The 22,744-nt window shown below is 40.1% G+C and overlaps 1 protein-coding gene across 1 annotated transcript in view; it reads left to right on the plus strand.

Moving 5' to 3' along the window:
• Nucleotides 1-13,142, plus strand: part of rad18 (RAD18 E3 ubiquitin protein ligase) — a 30,682-nt gene extending 17,540 nt beyond the window's left edge. Inside the window, 4 exon segments of the mRNA XM_030421357.1 lie at nt 621-752; nt 2,677-2,803; nt 6,263-6,307; nt 12,542-13,142. Coding sequence (XP_030277217.1) covers nt 621-752; nt 2,677-2,803; nt 6,263-6,307; nt 12,542-12,641 — 404 coding nt within the window. The 3' untranslated portion in view covers nt 12,642-13,142.
• Nucleotides 13,143-22,744: the final 9,602 nt, after the last annotated feature.

The raw sequence follows: 22,744 nt of genomic DNA on the forward strand, positions 1-22,744 counted from the left end.
ACGTACATCCTCTTTTCTTATTTATCTCAGTTTCTATCTGTCTCTCTCAGTTCACCAGTTTTATTTATATGAATATCACATATTTGCAGATGCTCTAAATTTATGTGGAGAGTGGTCTTTTTCTTGATTTTTGGCTCGCCGTCTAAACTGTTCCTTTTTTTGCTTCCATTCATTGTTGGTCCAACTTTTATGCCTTTGCAACGACCGTCTCGTAAAATAGGTTTTTGCCACAGTGATACCATCTCGGCGCTTGCATCTGCAGTGTTGAATAAAACCTTGTATTTCCCAAAATCTATACAACCTTTCAAGGTTGGAGCTTGTCAATTCCACGTGAAAATAAAATGTTCTTATCTCACAAAGAAAAATGAGTTCGCTTTTGTTATAAATATTTATACATATCCTCCCATCAACATGCTTGACAGTAGCCTATTTTAGTTTGGTATTTGTTTACATTATTTTTTTCCACCCAGTAAAGGCACCCAGTCAACTCTGTATTATAACATTTAACTCATTTCATTCTGCATAAAGCTCATTGATGAGTACTGTGTACCTCAGATTCTGCAGACTTAAAATTCTGTCCACCTCAACCTGTTCCACTATATATTCTATTTTGCCTGCAGGGAAGCAGCACAGCAGCGACTTTTCTCGCCTGATCGCCCAGGTTCGGGGTCGCCTAGAGACCAACAGACAGACTCGTATCAAACAGGAAGTCATTGTGGTGGGAGAGGATGAACCAAGCACACTCTCTGCAGGTACTGCAACACTCAATACCTTCCTAATATTAAAATATTGTTTTGCTACGACTTAATCAGGCTTACTTTAATAGCATTTTTGATTGCGACCGTACTCCATAAGACGCCATAATACATTCATAAGATGGAATGAGCTAAATTCACCTTAAGTATCCAAAGAGCACCTGTATTTGAGCAGCACAACGACTCTGCAGCGTCTCTAATCCATTGTCTATTGTTTAATTTATCGTGCAATTCCATCCTTGTCACATTTAAAACGTGACTGTTCACTCCATTGCCGTGCACATCTGGCAGGAGTGGATAAAGATGCGTCATTAACTGTAACCAGTGCTGCTGTGATTACATGTGTTCAGGAACGGCTGGAAATGCAGAGAACAATTATTATTAACAAAATGTAAAAGTGGAAATGCAAAGAAGGAAAGGAGGACTGTGAGGTGGAAAACGTTGTAACCCCATGAATGTGCTGGTAATTTATAACATCGCTTTACAAAGAAAAACCCTATCTTTGAGTGCAATTACAAACAGAAACGCTATCTCTAAATAAAGCCTAGCAGCTAAACTCCTTCACCACACCATTAAAACTGATACTGAAGGCCTCTTGTCTGTCCTGTCAACAGTACGCTGCAGGAATTAGACAGCCCTCCATTTTTAAAGTTATTCAGAACAGAAGTTGTGACTCTTAATCCAGATCCCTACACCTGTCTGCCTCATTTGTCCAAATCACAGATGGTGATTGGGTCGTGCGGTGGACACTTTATGTATGCATGCAGCTTGTCGCATATGTGCATATTAAAGGACTCACATGTGGCTGACTTGATAAAGTAGATGTAGACAGAGTAAAAAGTAATAATCAAGCCCTGCAGCACTGAGGTGGCCTGAGAGTTTTTCCTTAAAGAAAATTAAGTTGTTGCAGCACGGCTGTGTCTATCTCCCCAGTTAGCACCTCTTAACTCAGAGAGTAGATGCCTTCGGCAAACCAATGTTCTCCAGTTCATCAAGCAGACACTAAGCAGCTGTTGGGGGTGTGACGATTGTGAAATAGAGGCTGAAGCCATGATTCAAACATCTACAGCCTCAAGGGTGACCCCATCTTTGTGAGGGGGCAAGTCACACTGGACGCCCCTGATTTGCATTTAGTAGCCTTGACTTCCACAGCCATGACTGTGCGCTACATGGTGCCTTAGGGGGGCGGCTCTTGATTTACCTTCCGTGTCACATTCCATTCACATGTAAACTAAACCCAGCTGTCTTGAGGTTCATGGTGCTGTTCAGCTCATTGTTAAGATGGCCTGCAACTCTACAGTTTTTATTCAGTCTCACTGCTCTGTGAGCTTTGTTTTCGGACTTGGCAGGCCCTTAAACCATATTGTGCATTACCTCCTCGTCACCAACGTGGTGGAACCTTTGGCAACTAAAGAGCCAGATTTTTCTCCCAGGAGATGGTAGAGCCATAAACGATCGAGCTAAAAGAGGGTAAATATTGGACTTGACTTCATCAGATGGTAACATGACTCCAATTGAATGATAATGGTGCTCTGGTGTCAACAGTTTGATAACAAGTCTGACAGGTTAACTTAAAAGGTGATAAAACAGTACGTCTTTTGCAGGTTTAAATGAAATGGGACTTTTACTTAATAAATAAATAAATTACGTAGTGGTGTTGCCAATATGTACACAAAATGCGAATAGAAACACACACAAAAGTCACACAACATTTTTCAGTTTGTCAGATGCTGGATATATGCTATAGCAGAAGACTAAGTCTGCTCTTACCGTAGAGAACATGTTAAAATCTGAAATCAAAAGGAGACTAGTTTGTCTGGGGCTTTTATTTCATCCACACTCCTTTTTGACAGGTCATCTTTCCACTGTTCTATCATCCCGGTCTGTCTGACATGATGATGTATATTTCCGCTTCCTTCAGATCAAGTTGCCAAATCAAAAAGCTGCTTAGTGATGAAGGTAGAAGATGAAGAAGCTGACAAGGAGCCATCTGCAGGAAGGACTGATTTACCATCCAGCCCCACTTACAGTGACGTGTCCATCAGCAGGTGAGCTCTCCATAAAGGACACATCCTCGTTAACTTACAGTAGTAAAAATCCTTGAAGACTGGACTGTCTTCATTTGAGTAATTTAATATTTAATTAGCATTTCATATTAAACTCCATCAAGATTATGTCAATTATTGTGGTAAGCCAATTGGAGTTAATTTCATTCAGGCGTAGATGCCTTTGAGGTAAAAGGGGATGACCTTCTTTGCCTGGACAGCAGTCTCTGGAGGCTTGTCTGAATCCTATGGTTACTCAATTTGCTGTTCTACATACCAACACAGAGTCACAGCGCTCACTGAATGTGCATGTCGAGGAGTTATTGTGTCAGGAGAACTGTCTCTGTAATCTGCACAGGTCATGTAGGTGGTAACAAGCACATTAGGAGAACCAGCAGATCTGGTTAGAGCAGAGGTGCCAATACTTTTTTTCCTCGGACAGCCAAAGCTGAAACTTAATGGTGGGCCACCTGTTCTATATTTTTAAGATACAAGGCTTTTTTTCCCCCTTAATTGCCCAAAGTGTCAATCATAACTAGGAATCCTACATAATTCAAAATCATTTTAACCTCGCAAAAATATAACAGCACCAACAGTGGTTTTTTATTTTTTTATTTTGCGAGAATCATCTGGCGAGCCAAATTGAACCCCATGGCAGGCCACTTTGGGCGTCCCTGAGCCAGAGTAACAGTCAAAATTATCACTCAGTCCTTTTGTCCTTTTTGTAGATGATAGTAAGTGCTTTTTTAATGATAGATGACTGCGTGGCTACACTTGGAACAATGAATATAGTAGACATATATAGACAATCTAGCTCCCTGTGATTTTAGAAGCAGCAATTAAACATTAGAATGTCACTCACATACAGTACACTGTATTGTATTCAACAAATCGTCCATCACTCACAACAAATCCAGTCACTCACTAGATGCAATTTAGTTTCATAAACGTATCTTGTTGTTCTGGGATAAACATTCAGTCAGATGATGGCGTATACACTTAATGCAGACAGTCAGTGTGAGCTTGCTTTAATGACGTCTTTCTAATTGCGACACATCCTTGATATATAAGAAACCGCAGCTGAGTCAATTACAGTTTAATACCGTTTGAACCTTGAACATTCTCTGCGGGAGCAGTCGTCATCTGCTTTCACGCCATGTGTGCCTCAGACGTCCTTCTTCCCTTTGTATTCCCCTTCTACATTCACTTCTACTCTAATTGTACTGTAATACCATCAAACGAAGAATAACTAACTTTGACTCATTCTGTTTGTTTCCAGTTCAGTTGAGCATATAAAGCCATGTCTTTTATGAAAGGTTTAGGGGTCTTTTTTGCAACATTGCTACACAATCAGAAAGCCCAGCGCTGCAGACGGATTTGAAACTTTGAGGCAAATTCAATGTTGTGTTGCGTTTCACATAATCAAGTATAAAGTCTGAGTTCGATCATAGCTTTTGAGTATTATTACCCACAAAGATCGCTTGCTGTATCCAAATAAAGTCTGGCAGCCACTGGTCACCTGGGACTCAGGAGGATCGTATTATGGGAAGAACTAAACAGATAGTCGCAGAAGTAATAATGCTGGATCCAGCCCTGCAGCATTTAGGTGGCCTGAGAGATTTTTCCTTCCTTGTTCTAACATAAGTTTCAAGTTGGTCTAAGGAATGAAGTTGTTGCAGCACACTGTGCCTACCTCCTCAGGTACCACCAGATCTGATACTGTCGGCAACTGTCTTCATTGTAGTCTCTGGTTGTTACAAAAACAAATGCAAGACCGAACTAAAAGGCGTCTCGTCGATGTTGACTACATTCAGTTTCCAGTTGTTTTATTTCATCTTTCATTCTTTCACACTCTGTCTTTGTCTTGTCACCATTTGTGCTTTTATATAAAGCAATCCTATCTAAATGTATCTTTTAAAAGTAGAATTACTTTCATCTACTTTCATCATTCTTATGCAAATACACAAACTTTTACTTATTCATTTGATTTGCACTTGATATCCTGTGTTGAACAGACATGTGTTTTGATATTTAAAAAGGGAATAATGAAGTAATATATAATGTTCAACTTCACCAGTCACATTTTGCCTCCGTCTTCAAATTTTGTGTTTTTAGGTTTACTAGACGGAACGGGTGCAAGAAAACTGTCTTGACAAATTTATGTTTACCAACTTATTTCTATTAAGCCATAAATGTATTCCCAAGTCGTCCTCTCTGTGTGTCTACTTGTGAAAATCACAATAATATAAACAAATGGCTTGTGTTTAGTTTCATAACAACCTCAAAAATTCACACAAAAACAAGCACATACCTTTTCCTCGGCCTCAGTAGCCTATTAACTTGAGTATACAGAGGGGAGAGTAACAAAAGTACTCCAACATAAAATACATGTTTGTGCCTGAAGAGTTAAAAACTTTTTTTTTTTTTTTTTTTAAATGACAGTAGGTAGCAAGTAACAACAAATAAGTCAATATGTCACCTGTATTGTTGATGTGCTTATTTTCGAGCACCGTCAGAGCATGCATGCTTATGAGCAATGAGACCAGCTGCACATGTGCATACACCAAATCAATTTAGCACATCATCCTGTTTTGTGTAATTGTGCACTTTAGCTGTTGGGAGACAGTTGAGGGAGTTGGTAATTCTAGTAAGACAATTATACATATTTTTTTTAATCAAAAAACAAAACAAATGTACCATGATATATTTTCAAATTAACTCACCTAAATTCCACAAAATGCCAACACAGGAAATACATCACACTCTAAAATCACCTTGTTTTCCAAGCCCATTTGGTTTTTCTTTTCAAGCTGTGTTTTGGCTGGACAAACGGAATAGATCCTGAAGTTGAATTGGCAAAATGCTTAAAGATATTGGTACTAATGGAGAATCAAACATTGCCATAATCTTAGGGTATAGTTCACCTGTCCCTGCAAAAAAGATCCTGCAGCTAAGCATTCTTTATTTTAAACCTTGTGATCTTAATCGTTAAAATGCATATTTACAGAGTCATTGTTGATGTATTGCTCAGTTTCATTCACAAGATATATACAGGGCTATCTCACAGTGTTAGGAGTATAGGGGGATGCACAGATGGTGAGCTGTCGAGGCAGTAACGGATGCTTCACTTCCAGCTCTCACTGACTGACAGCACGAGGTGGAAAAAAGACAGTTCTGCTCTTTTATATACGTAGTGTGGCCTGTTACGAAGTGTTTGCCTGAGGCAGCTTCACGTAAGTAAATCCTCTTGGTAGCCTGAAAAATCACTTATCTAGATTTGCCTCCTTTTTGAAGCAACATCCTGCACCATGACAGTTTTTGTTCCACTCACATTTGGCTGTTTAGGGCGTCTGATGTATAAAAACACCTGCTCATACCAGTCGGTGCACTACAGCAACTATCCTGTATCGGGTGACATCTTCTCCCTTTCTTTCTCTCCTCTCCCTCTTTCTCCCATTACAGTTCTGTCTCGGACATCTTCGGTCCAGAGCCTGCATTGAACGTTGAGTAAGTGATACCGCTGGCGATGCTACTGTCAAGGAAAATGCCATAAATGCCGTTATGTGTAAATGTCTGTTTGTGTTGATACATAGATTGGATGTCAACCAACTGTCGGATTGCTGTAATAAATGCAAACTGATAAACACTTTGCAAATAAGGAATCATAATCTACAACACTACCACCTTAGATCTAAGTGAAACAAAGAAAACAAAAAATATATATTTTTCATATGTTATTCAAAAACCAATTGGTTCATGAGCCATAATTTAAGGCAAAGTGTAAAGTAAAAGAAAGTATTAGGCTATGTCAAAGAATTGCTCCACTTTATTCACAAAGCTATAGTGTTTCTCAAGGACTGAGTGTATTATAGAACACACACACACACACACACACACACACAGAAAAATGCTGCCAGTTTTCATGTCCCAAAAGATTTGTGTCTCTGGTTTGGCACCTTCAAAGTCACAATGTTACTATCGTACAGGGCTCAGTAGCCGATGACCGTCAGCCATTAGTGATGGACAATGGCATGGTCTACAAGACCAACCCTATCAGCTTTCACAGATTTTCCCAGCAGCAAAAACGGCAATAAACAGGATAATGGAAACCCTGAACAGAGGGTCCAAATGATGAGCATGTAGAATGGGCTTCATGATTCAAACTGTTTGCAAACATGACAATTCAAACACAAGTTAGTATCTCCTGCACTGATGGGAAAACGTCTCCCTGAATGTTCTGGCGGTATTTAACAATTCAGGTAAAAATTACGTCTCACCTAGTTGGAAAATTAAACGGATATTTGATAGTTTTTGGGATCTCTGTATATTAATGCCTCGATGTTTCCCTCCTGTTATTGCCGGTTAGCAGGGCAGCTATCATTTTGGTTAGAGGCAAAATTTTGCCCTACAGGCCACAATAAATCAAGAAGCTGCAGCTGAAGCACGCGGGCGCGTTAGTCCTTAGGATTCCACTATACACTCACAGCTTAATGTTGGTCAGGTTGTCCCTCGTGTCCTCTGTGACCATTTGATGTGATGCTTTTTCTCGTACACATTTGGGAAATTCCCTTTATATCAGAGAAAGCAAGATAGCACTGCTCATCAAGCGTTGGACAGTTTCCTTTCTTTCCTCTTTCAGTTTGTCTAGTTGGTGTCCCTGAGCTCCTGGTGATTGTTTAGAAAGATGATTTTATCCAGTTAAACTGTCAGAAACTGAGGTATGCTTGTAGTAAATGTAAGTATCCAGAGACAGTGGAGGTCATATTTTAGTCCAATTAAAGCCAGTGGGCTGAATATTGTGACTAATGCATGGTGTTTTAGAAAGACTGCTTTCTGTTTTATCCTCTGTCTTTCCTTGATCATATAGTTACTGCTGTCACCGCTGTCAAATGATTTTAACATTGCAATGAGACAGTCACACGCAGCTTTTCACCTTGGAGAACATGAACAACTGCACTGGACTGTATTCTTTAACTTGCAGTATGCACACTGAGACAGAGGATCATAGCTTTTAGTTACAGAACTTGGTGTCGCATCATGGCATTCACTCGCTCTGTCATTTTAAACTAACCCCCATCTTTGGTAGAACAAGTACAAATAACAAATTAAAGTTGATGTTTATCTATGATTTTTAGCATTTAGGAACTAGTCGAGATGACGGCATGTCCTATTATGTTCTGCTTAGTAATTTTCGCCTTTACAGATAAATGTAATTGTCTTTGGATAAAGATGCAGATTAAGATAAAATTTTCATCCACATTTTCATCCACATTATAGTTTCAATAAAGTCTTTTTTTCATTGTACTTAAGGATGCACAATATGTGTTTATTCTCAGCTGGTACCTAAAAACAATAGTTTATATGTATAAGGGAACCGATTATTTCACATTTTTGTATTTTAAAAAGGAGTTCATTACCTGTAGTCTGCGCATACCTGAGGGTAAGAAGGGATGATTTAGTGTTATGTCTTCTAATTCTCTTTCTCTTCATCTTCTTGTAGTCTTGTATAGTGTTTTACTAAGTAGCATTTAGACCAAGGACATTACATTAAAGGAGAACTTCGGTCGATTTAAACATGCAGCTTCATTGCTCAAGCTACCCTTGACTTGCCAGTACCGAAGACGCGAACAAATTTGGTCCAGCCATTACAGAGCTCCGTGAACGGAGATTTAGCGCTTACAGCTAACAGCATGGGGTCAGAACTTTACACTGTGTTTTAAGCATCTTAACATGCTCCACATCTCACACCAAAAGTTATGCAACATCAGCAGACACCTTAGCACACAGCACTGTAGCGTGTATGACTCAAACTGAATAAAAAAGTAGTTAAAACAGTGTGTTTGTGCAAGCAGCCACTCACCTGTTTGTTGACATCGGCGTCTTCCGGTAGCTAGACCAAACTAGTCAATCCGTCGAGCGTGCACTTACTCCCTCACTGGCGGAGACGGAAACGTAATCCAGCATTTTCGTGTTTATGTTCATAATGTACATGTCCATGTTACAGCCTGTCATGAGCCATGAGCCTTACAATAGCCTGTTTGGCCTGTTAAGTGCACACTCGATGGATATGCTAGTTTGGTCTAGCTACCGGAACACACGGATGTCAACAAACAGGTAAGTGGCTGCTTGCACAAACACACTATTTTAACTACTTTTTTTTATTCATTTTGAGTCATACACGCTACAGTGCTGTGTGCTAAGGTGTCTGCTGATGTTGCATAACGTTTGGTGTGAGATGTGGAGCATGTTAAGACGCTTAAAACACAGTGTAAAGTTCTGACCCCATGCTGTTAGCGTTCAATGCTACATCTCCGTTCACGGAGCTCTGTAATGGCTGCACCAAATTTGTTCGCGTCTTCGGTACTGGCAAGTCAAGGGTAGCTTGAGCAATGAAGCTGCATGTTTAAATCGACCGAAGTTCTCCTTTAAATGTGGACATAGAGTTTGAGATGGAGCCCCATTTGTTGTCCTATGAAAGCTGCTCAGTGGCGTTTTGAAGCCAAACAAGCCCGATTTCCTGGCTATAAAATTCCCGGCTCTTCCATGTTGTGCGGCCAATCTGGAGATTTCTGTCAACCAAGCCGGCTAACCTCTGGTTTAACGCCCAATTAACATGAATGGGGATAAAATTGTTTAATCACGCAGCTCTTCTAGACTTTACAAATTTTATTGGATTAATTGTTATGACAATGAGACAAGTCATTTCATGGGGGTTGCAACGCTAAAAAAAAAAATGTGCTCGTCATTTTATAATGTAAGCTTCTGAGGAAAAGCTTTTTTAGGGCCACAGTACATCACAACACCATGTAATTCCACTGTTTTACCAACAGAAGAAAATGGCCTTAAAGCCTGGTGCTCTTCCTGGGGGCCTGGTGGTGATAATGTATGACACTACAGACAAAACAACAGAAGCGCCCACATCTGAATATGGTTTCTCTTCCTGTATGCTGTAGAATAAAACTCATTTTTCTCTCTGAGTGATCTCGAGGCCAAACCTGCCTGTGTTCATTCCAAATGTCATCCCTCCACACAGCACTGTTTCTGTATGTAGTCATAGTACACCAGCAGTGTTGAACTTGTGGAATGCCTCGTCAACTCGATGGGCAGAAGCCAAGTATGTGCTTTGTAGCAAGTGTGAAAAGACATTTTATTTCCATCAGGCGAAGCTTTATCTCTATCTGCCAGCTTTTGTCAGACTCTGGCAGTCATGACAAGCTAACTTTTGATTGTTTTAGTTCTAATCCACGCTTTGCACAGAGAAACTGCCTGAATCCACTTGTTGACATCTTCCCATCCCTGTGGCTCACGTGTGGATTTCTGACCCAAATTCCAGCGCTGGAATTTTGTTTATCCAGTCCATATAGTCATGATAAAGTGACATTGGACCTTGTCACTGGCTGGAGGGTGATATACATCTGAAGTACTGTCAGCTGAAGAGAGCCCTTCATGTTAGGCCATAAGTGGTTCCACGTGTAGCATTTAGGGCTCCCCTCTGGCTTCTGAGCCATGTTATCTGACCATTTCTCATGGAGGATATTTCAGTGTCCTCAAGTTTATGTCAGAGGTGATTCAGTAATGGGGCTGTAACTTAACACTGCATGCTGAGCTGTGGAGCCCAGCGGGGCTCACATGGTAGGAAGACATATTGATGTGGCAGAGGGTAATCCATGAGGGAAAAACAGCTTATTTAGAGGCATCGAGTGGTCAGTCCAGATGTGTTCCTCTGACGTCAGCGAGGTTTCCATAGTGTCGACTCAGTGTAGCTGACCTAATGTTTTGCACTTTCACAAAAGAGAATAACAGGGAAATGTTAAAGTTTAAAAATAGCTCACCCTAAAATGGAAACCTGTCTGCCACCTTACTGGATGGAGAAGACACTATGTGCGGAAGAAGCGCTTTGCATTCGCATAAACATTGATATTTCTTTCCATTTTAATTGGACACAAAGTTCCCACTAAGTGATTTGTACTGGTGTGAGCAACCAAGTAGTCCAGTGTAATGTGTTTGCTGGAGGGATGTCAAGCGGCCAATTGCTCAAAGTGTAGTCAAAATAATTTGTAGAATCACTTCAGCGGCATGATCAAGTATGAATACGCTCGAGCCATGCACCTATTTCCATTTCCTTTTTAGTTGATTGATAACCTGCAGAACTGATACGTCTTCTTTGCATTGGGTGGTGGCAGTGGAGGAGCTTTTGGTGTTAATTGAATGTATGAACTGCTGCTTGGAAACATTAATTTTAACTCCTCATTTAAGATTCACATTATTGCAATTTAATCACTTCAAAGACTTCATCTTTGAAGTGATTAAATTGTAAGCTCTTCTCCACGACCACGTTAGTTTGTGGATGGCAGGAGAGAAAGAAAAAGGTTTGCACCATTACTTTCGTTTTTTGTGGTCAGGTATCCTGATTAAGATAATGGCAAGTCTTTATGGCAGGGGTCTCAAAATTAAATGAGCTGGGGGGGGGGGGTGGCGGCACTGATGGTTTTTTAATCTCGTAGGAGGGCCAGTTCGGTGTTCCGCTACAACAGGAAAATGTAGTGTTATGAGTCCCTGAATAGATTGGTACTTTATTGCTTGCCAGACACTTGGCAGTGCCTCTGCTCACACAGCTGAGTCACATTTGCCCTGATGGGGGTCACATTTGAAACCCTGAGTACAGCTTCAAGATGGGCATCAGTAACCCTGGACCTGTACTTGCATTTATTAAAGTTCTTAGTCGAGAACACTTCCTCACACAGATATGTGCCTCAAAAAAGGCACATTACCCGACTCAACTCTTTCAGACAGCTCTGGGATAAAGGGAGTTGTCTCAAAAATTGTCCAGTCATGTCTGCTTTCCGTTGTGCCTCTCTGAATTTAGTGTTTAGCTCACAAATTTAGCAACTCTCGTCTCACCTCGTATTTGTCATTATCACCCCCGTTGAAAATGGGCTAGCTGTGCATTATCGGCCCGTTCTGTGCTTTTCTTCAAGCACCACAGAGTATGCAGTGAAACCTCAGGCTTTGTTCCGTAGCTCTTCATAAATGTCACTTGATGACTCGTTAATCCGCTCTGCCTCTGTGTTTGCCGATAGAGAGGTATGTTTGAACATCCTCTTCTTTTCTGGACAAAGAATATCGACATTAATTCACTCACCAAATTACTTGCTCCAACTGCAGCATCAGCGTCCTTCTTCGCTTTATGGAAAGCTCCTCTTGAGACAATAGTCCTCTATGTAGCTTTGTTTCTTGTTTTTTCTCTCATAACCCTGGTACTTCTCATATAGTTTTTAGTCGAGTAATGACGTTTGAGATTATATGCCTTTAGAACAGCAAGTTTTTCCTTGCATGTCTGGCAGATGGCAATTTCCGCTGAACTTTCCCCTGTGTTCTGTGTTCATTGTCCACTTGACATCTTTGGTTTTCACAGCCGAGCAAGTACAACTCAAAAGCTGCATGAACACGTGTGGGCATCCTCAGCCTTTGCTATAACCCATTTTGCGTTGCATGAAACACATTTCTTAAAATACAATTGTGTTTTTTTTTTTTGTTTTTTCATTTCAGTTGCATATGCTGGGTTAGTTTAAATTGGTGTGCATCAGCTAACGGTCAAAAAGTCTCAGTACAAAATAAGACTCATTGCGCCCATTTATATTATCCTGCTGACATGTGTTTTTAAAAACCTTGTACCTAAATGTTCTAGACATTAAAGTCTCCTCAAGATTCAGCTTCAACTTTTTCAATGTTCCTTCACAGAGAGACAGAAAAGACCCCAGTCCAAAAGAGAACATCCAGTGCGAGAGAAGACGACGCAGCTTCATTGCCCGTATTTGGAAAACGACAGCGTAAGAAGTAAAGAAGGATGGAGGAGAGCCAAACATCTCTAGCGGATCAATTCCAATAAACCTTTGACTGACTTTCAAGCAAATCAGGGAGTTTTTTTGTTTGTTTTTTTATGCACATTCCTGTCCGACATTGATAGAAATTTTCTAAAGCTGCACAGATTACTTATTTTTTTTATAGTTTGAATAAATGTTAATAAAAGTATTTTAACATATTTTGTAGTCTTGTGATCCATGAGGAGCTGTCTCCTCGAGGATCAGGAGAAACAAGACTATGAAATCAACACTTGAATCACAGAAACTAAAGATTTAGCCTCTATGTTTAGAGAGTAGACAAGATTTCTAGTGTTAGACTCACCGTATCCAGTGTTGATAACCAGTGTTTTGTTGCTGCTTGTAATTTTATTCCTCATTATGTTGTTTTATGTTCCTGAATTATTTTCTGTTACTTTGTTGCATGTGTAATATGCAGTTTTAACTGAAATAAATATTGTGTAGTTTTGCAGATGAACATTTTTTGAGTTACATAATAGATTTATCTTCCAACATTATCTGCCCATGTCGTCACAAATGGATGTTGACGTTTCTGTACACTGTGTGTGGAGCCAAACTTCTGGACTCATTTTCTGCGGTCTAACTATCGAAGCAGCAGCAGTAGAAATTATACCCAAATATGCATTGAAAATGCACTTTTTTTCCACCAAATAAGTTGGATGTCTGTTTGCTAACCTATCACCTCCATCTTCAAGTTTACCCTCGTATTTGGGTTTCCTCTTTGCCAACTCAGATTAGGAGCTCAGTTCCACGGGATTCATCTGTCATTTGCAATCTCAGCGCACGCAACAAACCTTTAGCTTTCAAATTGATTGTTTTCTTTGAGAGAAAAGTAACGGGGTGAGTTTAATTTAATCTTGTGGAAACCCCGGGTCAAAGCGAGGGAGAGTGTAAACACTTAAGATGGGGAGATGGTGTTTATGTATACGTGCATGGGAGAGTGAGCAGGGAACACGTTTGGGAGTCGACCTTGATTGAAAACAGATCTCGCCCGGAGTCAGAAACGCTCCGCTTCTGGCTCTCCTCTCAGATGCAGCGGGGACTTGATTCATTTCAGTGTGGCATGCTCATTATACCACACACTTATAAGTCCCCATGCTTCTTCACTTCTTTCCTATATGATGATGCAGCACGTTACTCTTGTTTGAAACCACAGGAGAGGACTGAGTGGCTGCTGATCCCTGCCTCCATTTGGGAAGCAGTGACGCAGAAAGAAATATCACCAATTACACACACACACACACAGCCTCCCAGAAAGATCCACAGAGACCCGTCAGCAGAGACCTCAGTCACCCTGTCTGTCTGGGCGGTGATGTTGAAGGGGATATTGATCATCTGTCCAACACAAGGTGAAACGGGATTTAAATCTCAAATCTGTTCTAATTATACGACGTCACCCTGCTCTGCTCCGACTTTACATTCGCTTGTGTTCCAAATGAACTGTACAGCCGTGACAGCCTTTTGTAAACCATCCAATCCTCCCAAGGAAGGATAACCAATCTGAGTGACATGGTGAGGGGGTCAGTAGAATTCTTTCAGTAATGCAGAGGAGCAGACCTGCGGGGGCACGTTCAGCCTCAGGAGTTGTGTGTGAACTTCTCTGGCCCTGACTACAGCTCTCATTAAACCTAGCCTTGAGAACAGACCAGGCAGCGTTGTTAACAGCCCTCTTTGCTTAGATCATGTTTTCTTTTGCCCAAAGACAGTTGAAATATTCTGCCAATGCACTCACTAATTTCTCTTCATTATGGAATTTCTCAGAGGCGAGCTTGGTGGGGTGCCCAGCTGTGTCATGAAAATGTGTCTTTTTCTCCTATTTTTCCAAACAAATGACGATCTTTCACTTTTGGTCTAATGTTCAAGCTAGATGGTGGTTTAATATAGACCACCATACTTTTTTATATGACACTAAAAGCTACGTAATTCTTGTAAGACGCTAATTTTTTTTTAGATAGCATTTATTATGGCTCAGACTTTGAAATGCAACCTGAAAAAAATACAAGTCATAGGTGGAGACATAACTAATCAAGCAAACTGTTGTATTTTGGAAACTGATCCAATCCAGGGCAGATGAAAAATAAACAATAATAATAAAAAGTTAAAAAATAGAAATAGACTCATACATACATAATACATACAATATATACAATAATACAGTGTAATTATAAACAGTGTGGCTGTGTATTGTTATTAATAAATAATAACAAACCTTTAAAAACTAGCGTCATAATGTAACTGCCTACCTTAAAAGATTTCCTTCTGTTGTAGACGCTGAGAGAGGCATGCCACTATAAGTCAAGTTTATAGCCCTCAGTTATCATCTCAGTGGGCCTCATGATGCAGATGAGATAGTGAATGAAAACCACTCTACCCAAACATAAACCCTCAGTGGTGACGAAGAAATACTTCCATGGAAACATCATAATGAAAAACAAAATGGTAGTTTATAGTCCTGCACAAAGTTGGGGGATTTATAGTTGCAGCTGAATGCAACATGGGGCGAAACATGATATACTGTATATGGGGAGAACAATGTTGAGCTGGAAGGGCCACACTCGAGAACATCAGCTGGACCATAAAATACTCGACAGGAGGTCTGCTCACTTTATGCTGTTGAAGCTTTTGCATCACGTCTCATGGCTGTGTTTAGTTGATCGTGGTCCTTCAGACAGTCGATTAAACCATAAACTAAAAGCATCTCACCTGTGCACTGCTGTTGTAAATCTCGACTTTCCCCTGCTTTTTACTTTAAGAGGATTTGTGATGGCAAATAAAGTATTTCTGTGGGGAAGTACATGAAATCTCATGTCTGGTGGCACTTCGAAAGTAAAAAGCTAGTAAAGTAAGTTTTGAGCTGAGCCTGTTATATCGTTTAGAAGCACTGTTTCAGTGCAACAAAATGTTTTACAAAGGCTGTTGCAAATAGTCAAATCACATTAAACAGGGATTGTTCCATAATCGGTGACCATGAACTGATCAGGTCAAGTGTCTCATCCCATTAATTTCTTGCTGTGTTGGACTCTTTTGTCTGCTGACCTCAGTAATGATACTTGTGGTCAATTATACCATTGCAGATAGAAAAAAAGATGGCCTCAGCTACAACAACTAAAATCCTGGCTGTGAAATTAAAGACATTTTCCAGTAAGAGATTTATTTTCCAGGTTGTTGATAACATCAGCACTGCAGACTTACTTTTAAACTTGTGAGACACATCCAAGCCTTCACTTTGTACAGCGATCTGATCTAATCAAGATGATTCACTGATGTATGTGACCTTGGCTTAATCCCATTTCCAATGTGTACCCCCTACCTCTCACGTGTGTGTGATCACAATGATATCTGCCATTTAAAATACATCAAAATGCATGACTGTCACATACAAACAATGTATTTTATAGCTAGCTACCAAGACATCAGCAAACTAGAAGTGGTTGTCATGCTTGTAATAGACAAAACCACTGTCCTAAAAACAAATCCCAGGTCAGTAATGTAACATAGGCACTAACTACAGACAAAACTCATGACTTCATAATAATGTTGTGTGTTAAAAACTTGTATGTTGAAGTAAACATGTATGTAACGCTGTGATCCTACCCTCTCTCTGAAGTTACATAAAGCAGAAACAAGTGATAGCTGAGACAGTGACAACATTCACCTTTTTACAAGACACTGAAACATCAACATGATTCTGAAGCTGTTGTTTTGATGTAAAAAAAAACACAATGTTGTTTTAAACTTTGGTTACATATTAATTCTTTAGTTTAATACTATATTTGATTTGCGTGGTTCAAGCAGAGCAGCAGTTCCCAACAGCAGGGCTGCGATTGTTTTTCCTACTTGCAATCAAAAAGAAAAAATAGTTAAGACCTCTGACAAATGAATTCAAATTAACAACCTTGTCGGACGGCTGGTGTTCCATCCAACCGTCATATTCATTTAATAAGCTCAAAGAGGAAGTAGGATACAGAGATAAAACAGAGCTCACAGAGATGAGCCAAACGCTATACTTAACTAAATCCTCAGACGGTGCCTGGCCATAATAAACAGCAGACTCGTTATCTGACAAAGCAAATTGATCTGTTTACATTCCTGTTTCTTCCTGTATTCTCTGTGATGTCTTTTTATTTTGGACGGACCCACAGTACCTTTGCTGTGCTGACTTTGGCTGTTATTGAGCTATTTGACAGCTCCCATTTTCCCGGGGGAGTTTTCAACTAGGCTGAAGATTGGTTTTACCTTTAAAATACATTGATATGCAGGACACTTGATGCTTAACTTGGGAGTATCGAGTGCATGCTTTACTTTTTGTCATTGGTAACTTTAATGAATGTCTTCTGGTTGCAGTGAAGGGCTGCCTAAGAAACTCCTGCTTTCTCTTTGTTATCTTTTCAAGTTTGAGCAATTTGATAGAGACATGCAAATCCTCTTCAATCCCTCATTTTCTTGTCAGCAACAACCGTACTTCATCGCTGAAGTTAAGGACACATGCCACTGAAAGCTTTTTCTTTAAGTATTGAATCAGACTGACAGGCTGAATCACCGTCATTTACAATATCGACACTCTCTTTGGCACTTAGACTGACAGGAGCTCATTCTTTAGTACAATAAACTGAAGATACAGCACAGAGTGATTTGAAACTGCCATTCTCATTTGCTACAAAAGCTGCAAAAGATAACACATCATAAGCAGGTTTTTTTTGTGTGTGTGAAAAAGTAGCTATATAAGCACAGCGGGAGTGATTATCTTTGCAGTATAGTGCGTAGATGCCTGTTTAATTATGTGCTTTTATTTGAGAATGTATGATTTATAATAGATCCGGAAATTGTTAAGAACATCAAAACAAACATGACAGGGACTTCTTTACTTGTTTTGAAGTCAAACCTATTTTCAAGAAACTTGGAAGCCACACTGATCTATCAAAGCCCTGACAGAAGCTGACGTCTCTTTGTGAAAGTCTGCTCTTTTTTGATTCGTTTCCTCTTAGAACCCCGAGGTGTGTCAAACTTTGAATCTAAGACATCAAAACCGTCTTTTGCATTAAGATACAGATACTTGGGACAAGATACAAAGCAACTTTCATAAATGTGTGTCCAAACAGCCACATATTCCGCTGCGTTGTATGATTAAACACTTCATTTATATGAGAATAAAACGACGAGAAAAAATTGTTTCCTACATACCCACCTACTTGAAAGGATCTGAAAATCCTTCGATCGGTTGAATTTCATATTCACTGTTTGATATAAAACGCTGATCGCATAACACAACTTCATTACCAGATAAAATTGTGTCAATTTAGTTCATTGTTACTCAGGTAAGAGGAGGATGCGATTAGTGTCCACACCAACAGAAGCTCCTCTCTCCCACAGAAAACACTGTTCCTGAAACGCCTCCACGGTCGTCCTACCTTTTATTCTGTGACTTTGTTACATCACACTGCATCACAGAATTCTACATTAGCATAATTGATGTCAAGCGGCTAGAGTGGCACATAAGAATTACTCTAGCCTGGCCTGCCTGTTGTTATTGGCGGTGATTGATCAGGCTTGTGAGAGCTGACCAATCAGAGCAGACGTGGGTATTCAGGAAGAGGGGCCTTAAAGAGGCAGGAGCTATAACTGTGAGTGTTTAGACATAAAGGGGGAATACAACAATAATAATAAAGAAATGAACAGTATTAGAAGACTGATGTGTGTTTTTGTAGGATACAAGCAAACCAATTCTGGTAGTAACCCAAAATAAAATAAAAATAATTAAAATACCTGAAACTGAGAATATGTGTCCTTTAAGGTACCAATTGGTATAGAATAACATGATGCTATAGTGTACAGTAGCTACACATGGCTAAACATATAATACGGTATGCCCATACAGGCTGAACAAAGCTTAGACCCCTACTTACATGGAAACTTTGAGCTCTACTTAATATTCAGCCTTCTCCGTGTGGATTTGCGCAGATGATCCAATTAGTTTCCTGCATCAATAGTCTGTGTCATGAGATTTGTGGGGGTTTTCCGACATAATGACTATTGAGCTACCAAAAGTACTGAGTCACTGAAAAAGAAATTTGCATAAATACAACAGAAGATACTTGATACTCAACTGCATTATGCAGTCCAACTCCAGAGAACAAGAACAAAATCTGCCATAGATGTTCAGACTGATCCCTCTGATCTAACTTAAATGATCTTTGCTATTGTGTCCTAAACTGAGGTTGTCTGAGTGACATTCAATCAGCAGTAGACGTGATTAGATTTTAAAAAGGGCTTCTTCATATAAAACCACTGGGATAATGCAGTGACTCAGTAATGCCAAAACTGAACTTGCTGTGATATTACATCACCCAACTTATATTAATTCTGTTCAACAGAATTATGACTTTAACATGATAGAAGTTTTTTCTTGGCAATTAGAACCCGTAGTTTCTCCAGGCCCTGCTCATGTATTTTCACAGGCATTGTACCTTATCGACTGCCTATTTTTATGATTTTTGCCCAACAAGCGCCCAGAATTAAATTACTCCTCTGGGAGAGGTAAAAGTTTGCTGAATTGAATAACAAGGCCGTATCTTCTCTATGCCTTCTTTGACTTTGAGAGACGTGAAGGGGGTCGGCTCAGCAGCAGCTTGTGTAATGACTTCAGCGACCTCTTTTTTTTTTTGAGCTGGAAGAGTGATCGCGGACATCTTACAGCCGCCAAGTCTCATCGGGGAGGACACTGAATACCCATCAGCACCAGTTGTGTTGCACTCTAGTTGACTTTGGGCCTTGACCTCCCTGTAGAGAAAAAGAGACATCTCAGAGATCAATAGACTATAAACACAGATCAGATCCCTTATGTATATGTACTTACAAATATGTTTGCCTGGAGTGTTGAAGCATTATAACATTTTAACCCACAGTTTCCTCTTCTCCAACAATTCTTCCACCACAAGAATATTTTCTAGCGTCAATAATCTCAGGTATGTCATTTCCTCAGCCGCTCTCTGTCAGTGCTCGTTACCATGTTTAATAGCATGTTGAGAGACTTCCGCAGGAGAAGGCATAATGAGGCAGACGATAGGTTAATTAGAGGTGAGACACATTTTCATCAAGGCTTTTTTTGTAATCATCGAAACATGATGAGGTTCTACCTCTTATAATCACAAGTAGTTTTCAATGAGCTCCACTCATGTCGAGACTCTGGATCCTGATCCTATAGCACATGAATCCCCATCTGCTTTTAGACGAGTGGTGTATTAAATTCACATGCAATTGTGATTAAAACTGCGTATTAGTAAGTAATGTGCGAGCAATGTATCTCCTAACAGAATCTTTTCAATAGCTGGGATTCTCAATGGTATGTTTATCTGAAGGGGGAACTCTACTAATTACGCACATCGAAGTCTCAGAGAAAACAGCTGAGGAGACCAAACGATGTGCTTTGAATTCATTTGGAAACTTCATGAATAAAACTCCAAAAACAAGGAGCTGTGAGAACTCTGAAAGTTTGACTGAAGTGATGTCACTTGAGTCAGCCTCAGGTGGATTTGTAGACAAGTTTGAAAATGAAAGAAAATCTGAGGCGCTGTAGTAGAGCCCCACCCATCTGTTGGTTGGCCGATATTGACCCATCGCAGATATATTGGTAAACTTTATATGTCGTCCAGTTTGTGCCGATAAGAAAACCCTTTTTTTAGATTACAATGCAGGAAAAGTTTGCCTGGATCATTTATGCGTATTTATGTTTTTCTATTTTTCCAATGTGCTGATGTCATTTTATTGTTTGATTACCACATTTTAGGGATTGTTGCAAAATATATATTTATATATATGGACCAGAAAAAAGAATATTACTCAGGACACAGTCTGCGGCATGCTCCTCACCTCAAGGCTTCATCAGCCGCTCCAAGCATCACACACCAAAATCACTAACCAGGCCGCTATGATGGCATGTTATGACAAAGAAAAACAATACATAGAATTAAAATGTTTTATCTCTGATTCTGCTGCTTTGAGACCAAGACTGAAAATGTGACAGGACTGCAGTGCTAAACTGGTGGAAATCTCTTGTAAGACGTGCAAAAACTCTTTCAACCCTTAATCAAGTCACCATGCTTAGAATGCGTGATGCCTGAGAAACACAGTAATGATAAGAGCTGGTTCACACCAAAGGGGACCAGATAAAACTGACAACATCCAGGTCAGTATTTGAATGGCATACGGTTCATTTTTCATAGAGAAAAGTAATGATGATAATACATAAACTGTATGTCGTGTCTTCTTTGCTGTGTTATAACATGATTTTTGAATAACAGAAGCATACTGTAATTATGCACTACACACCAACAATGGATACGATACAACAGACCCTTATAACTGTTCTCCAATGAACTGTCAGCTGCTTATGAAACAGTCTTGATTTAGTAAAAACTAGTGCATTGCCCGTAGGAAATATGTGTTCCTATAGAAAAGTGGGAGGTTAAGAAGCTTTTTCATGGATGGCCAAATGAGGCTGTGTTTGAAGGTGGGACGTCAGGGATATTTAGGTTTGTTGTGAAATCAGATATTCCAGGGTATAACTGGCCGTTTTTGACTATTTTTGATTTTGCCGTTACATTTCACCCTAAAAACTATTTACTTGGTGTCATTATTTTCAGCACAACCTCACATGTGTGACTGTACAGTTATTTTTTCATTTTGACATACTGTATTAACACAATGGACATAAAATCACACAAAAAAACATAAAATCTGAGTAGAAAAAGTTAGATTTTTTTACTGTGAAAACCACAAATATGTTTAAAAAAACATGTTTTATTACTTATAATGCCAATATAAATTGTTGTTTGCTAAATATGTGCATACATTTTAAAAATGTACAAAGTTATATGTAACTATTTACATTTAAATGCAGGCAATGCTCAGGTCTGCCTGAGCTCCTTCCAGCTGAATGAAGAGCTGCACAGCCTGCTCCACATTCAGCTTCTCCTCATTATTCTGACTCATTAAACAAAAAACCGACTCCACTACTCACTATACACAAACTACACCAAATACTACATAACACACTAACTACACACTCCAAACACGCTAAATGTCACAAATCTCTCAACTCTCAATATCGCTGTCGTCGTTGCCTGTCAATCATCCGCCTCCGTCCCTCCAACAACTTCCTGTTCCTCAACAACCAAACTTGCTGCTTGGACACTTTCGTGACAAAAGCCCGTTTTTAACGTTTCTTCTGCACCAGACACAAAGCAAACGTGACAGCAATGTTCGTGAAAAAGCGTGGCGGACATTATTTACCCTAAGTCCGGTTTTGGACGTGCTGGTGGGTCGGTCCGTCGCCTCGGAAGGTGGGCCGTGTAGGTTGGCTAGCGGCTAGCAGCTAGCTACACACGAACATCCACAGATTCCGATTCCACTATGTTGTCCGCGTGTCTCCGGATCTCCTCAGACCCGAACAGACTCGGTCCAGGCTTGTTTAGTCTCATTAATCCACAACGGTCACTTTAGATGCACAGAACAGAACGTGACGAACCGCCGGCAAAATCCCAGTCCAGCTCGCGCCGCTGCAGGTATAAATCTGCTTGTTTCTTAAAGTGGGGGGTCGCAGTGGGCTCTGCAGTGATTGGCTCTGGTGCGCACGTGACTGTGGTGGCTCCGGTGGACAATGCTCACGAATTGGTAAAGCATTTATGAAATAATTTATGAACAGTATCATTGCAGTCCAAACAAATGCGGAGTCGCACACCATTGAACCACACAGCAGCCATGTTGTAAGTCTCAGGTCAGTCTGATCCTGATCCGCAGAGATATTTGACAAACACACACACACACACACACACACAGACAGACAGACAGACAGAGATTCCTTGCTTTTAAAGAGAGATGCCTCTATGTGACCCACATGAGCAGACACGGCCATCAGATGAAAGATTGACTATTTCTGTGGGAATATTATGGTTATTCACAAAATCACTATAAACACTATTTTTTAACGGCCAAGTGCTGAGGGTGAATTGAGGAGTCTCACAACCTGAGGAAAGAAGCAGCTGTGTAGTCCGGTTATACAGTACAG

Source organism: Sparus aurata, chromosome 6 (genome assembly GCF_900880675.1).
Source record: "Sparus aurata chromosome 6, fSpaAur1.1, whole genome shotgun sequence".
In the NCBI taxonomy this organism is placed as follows: domain Eukaryota; kingdom Metazoa; phylum Chordata; class Actinopteri; order Spariformes; family Sparidae; genus Sparus; species Sparus aurata.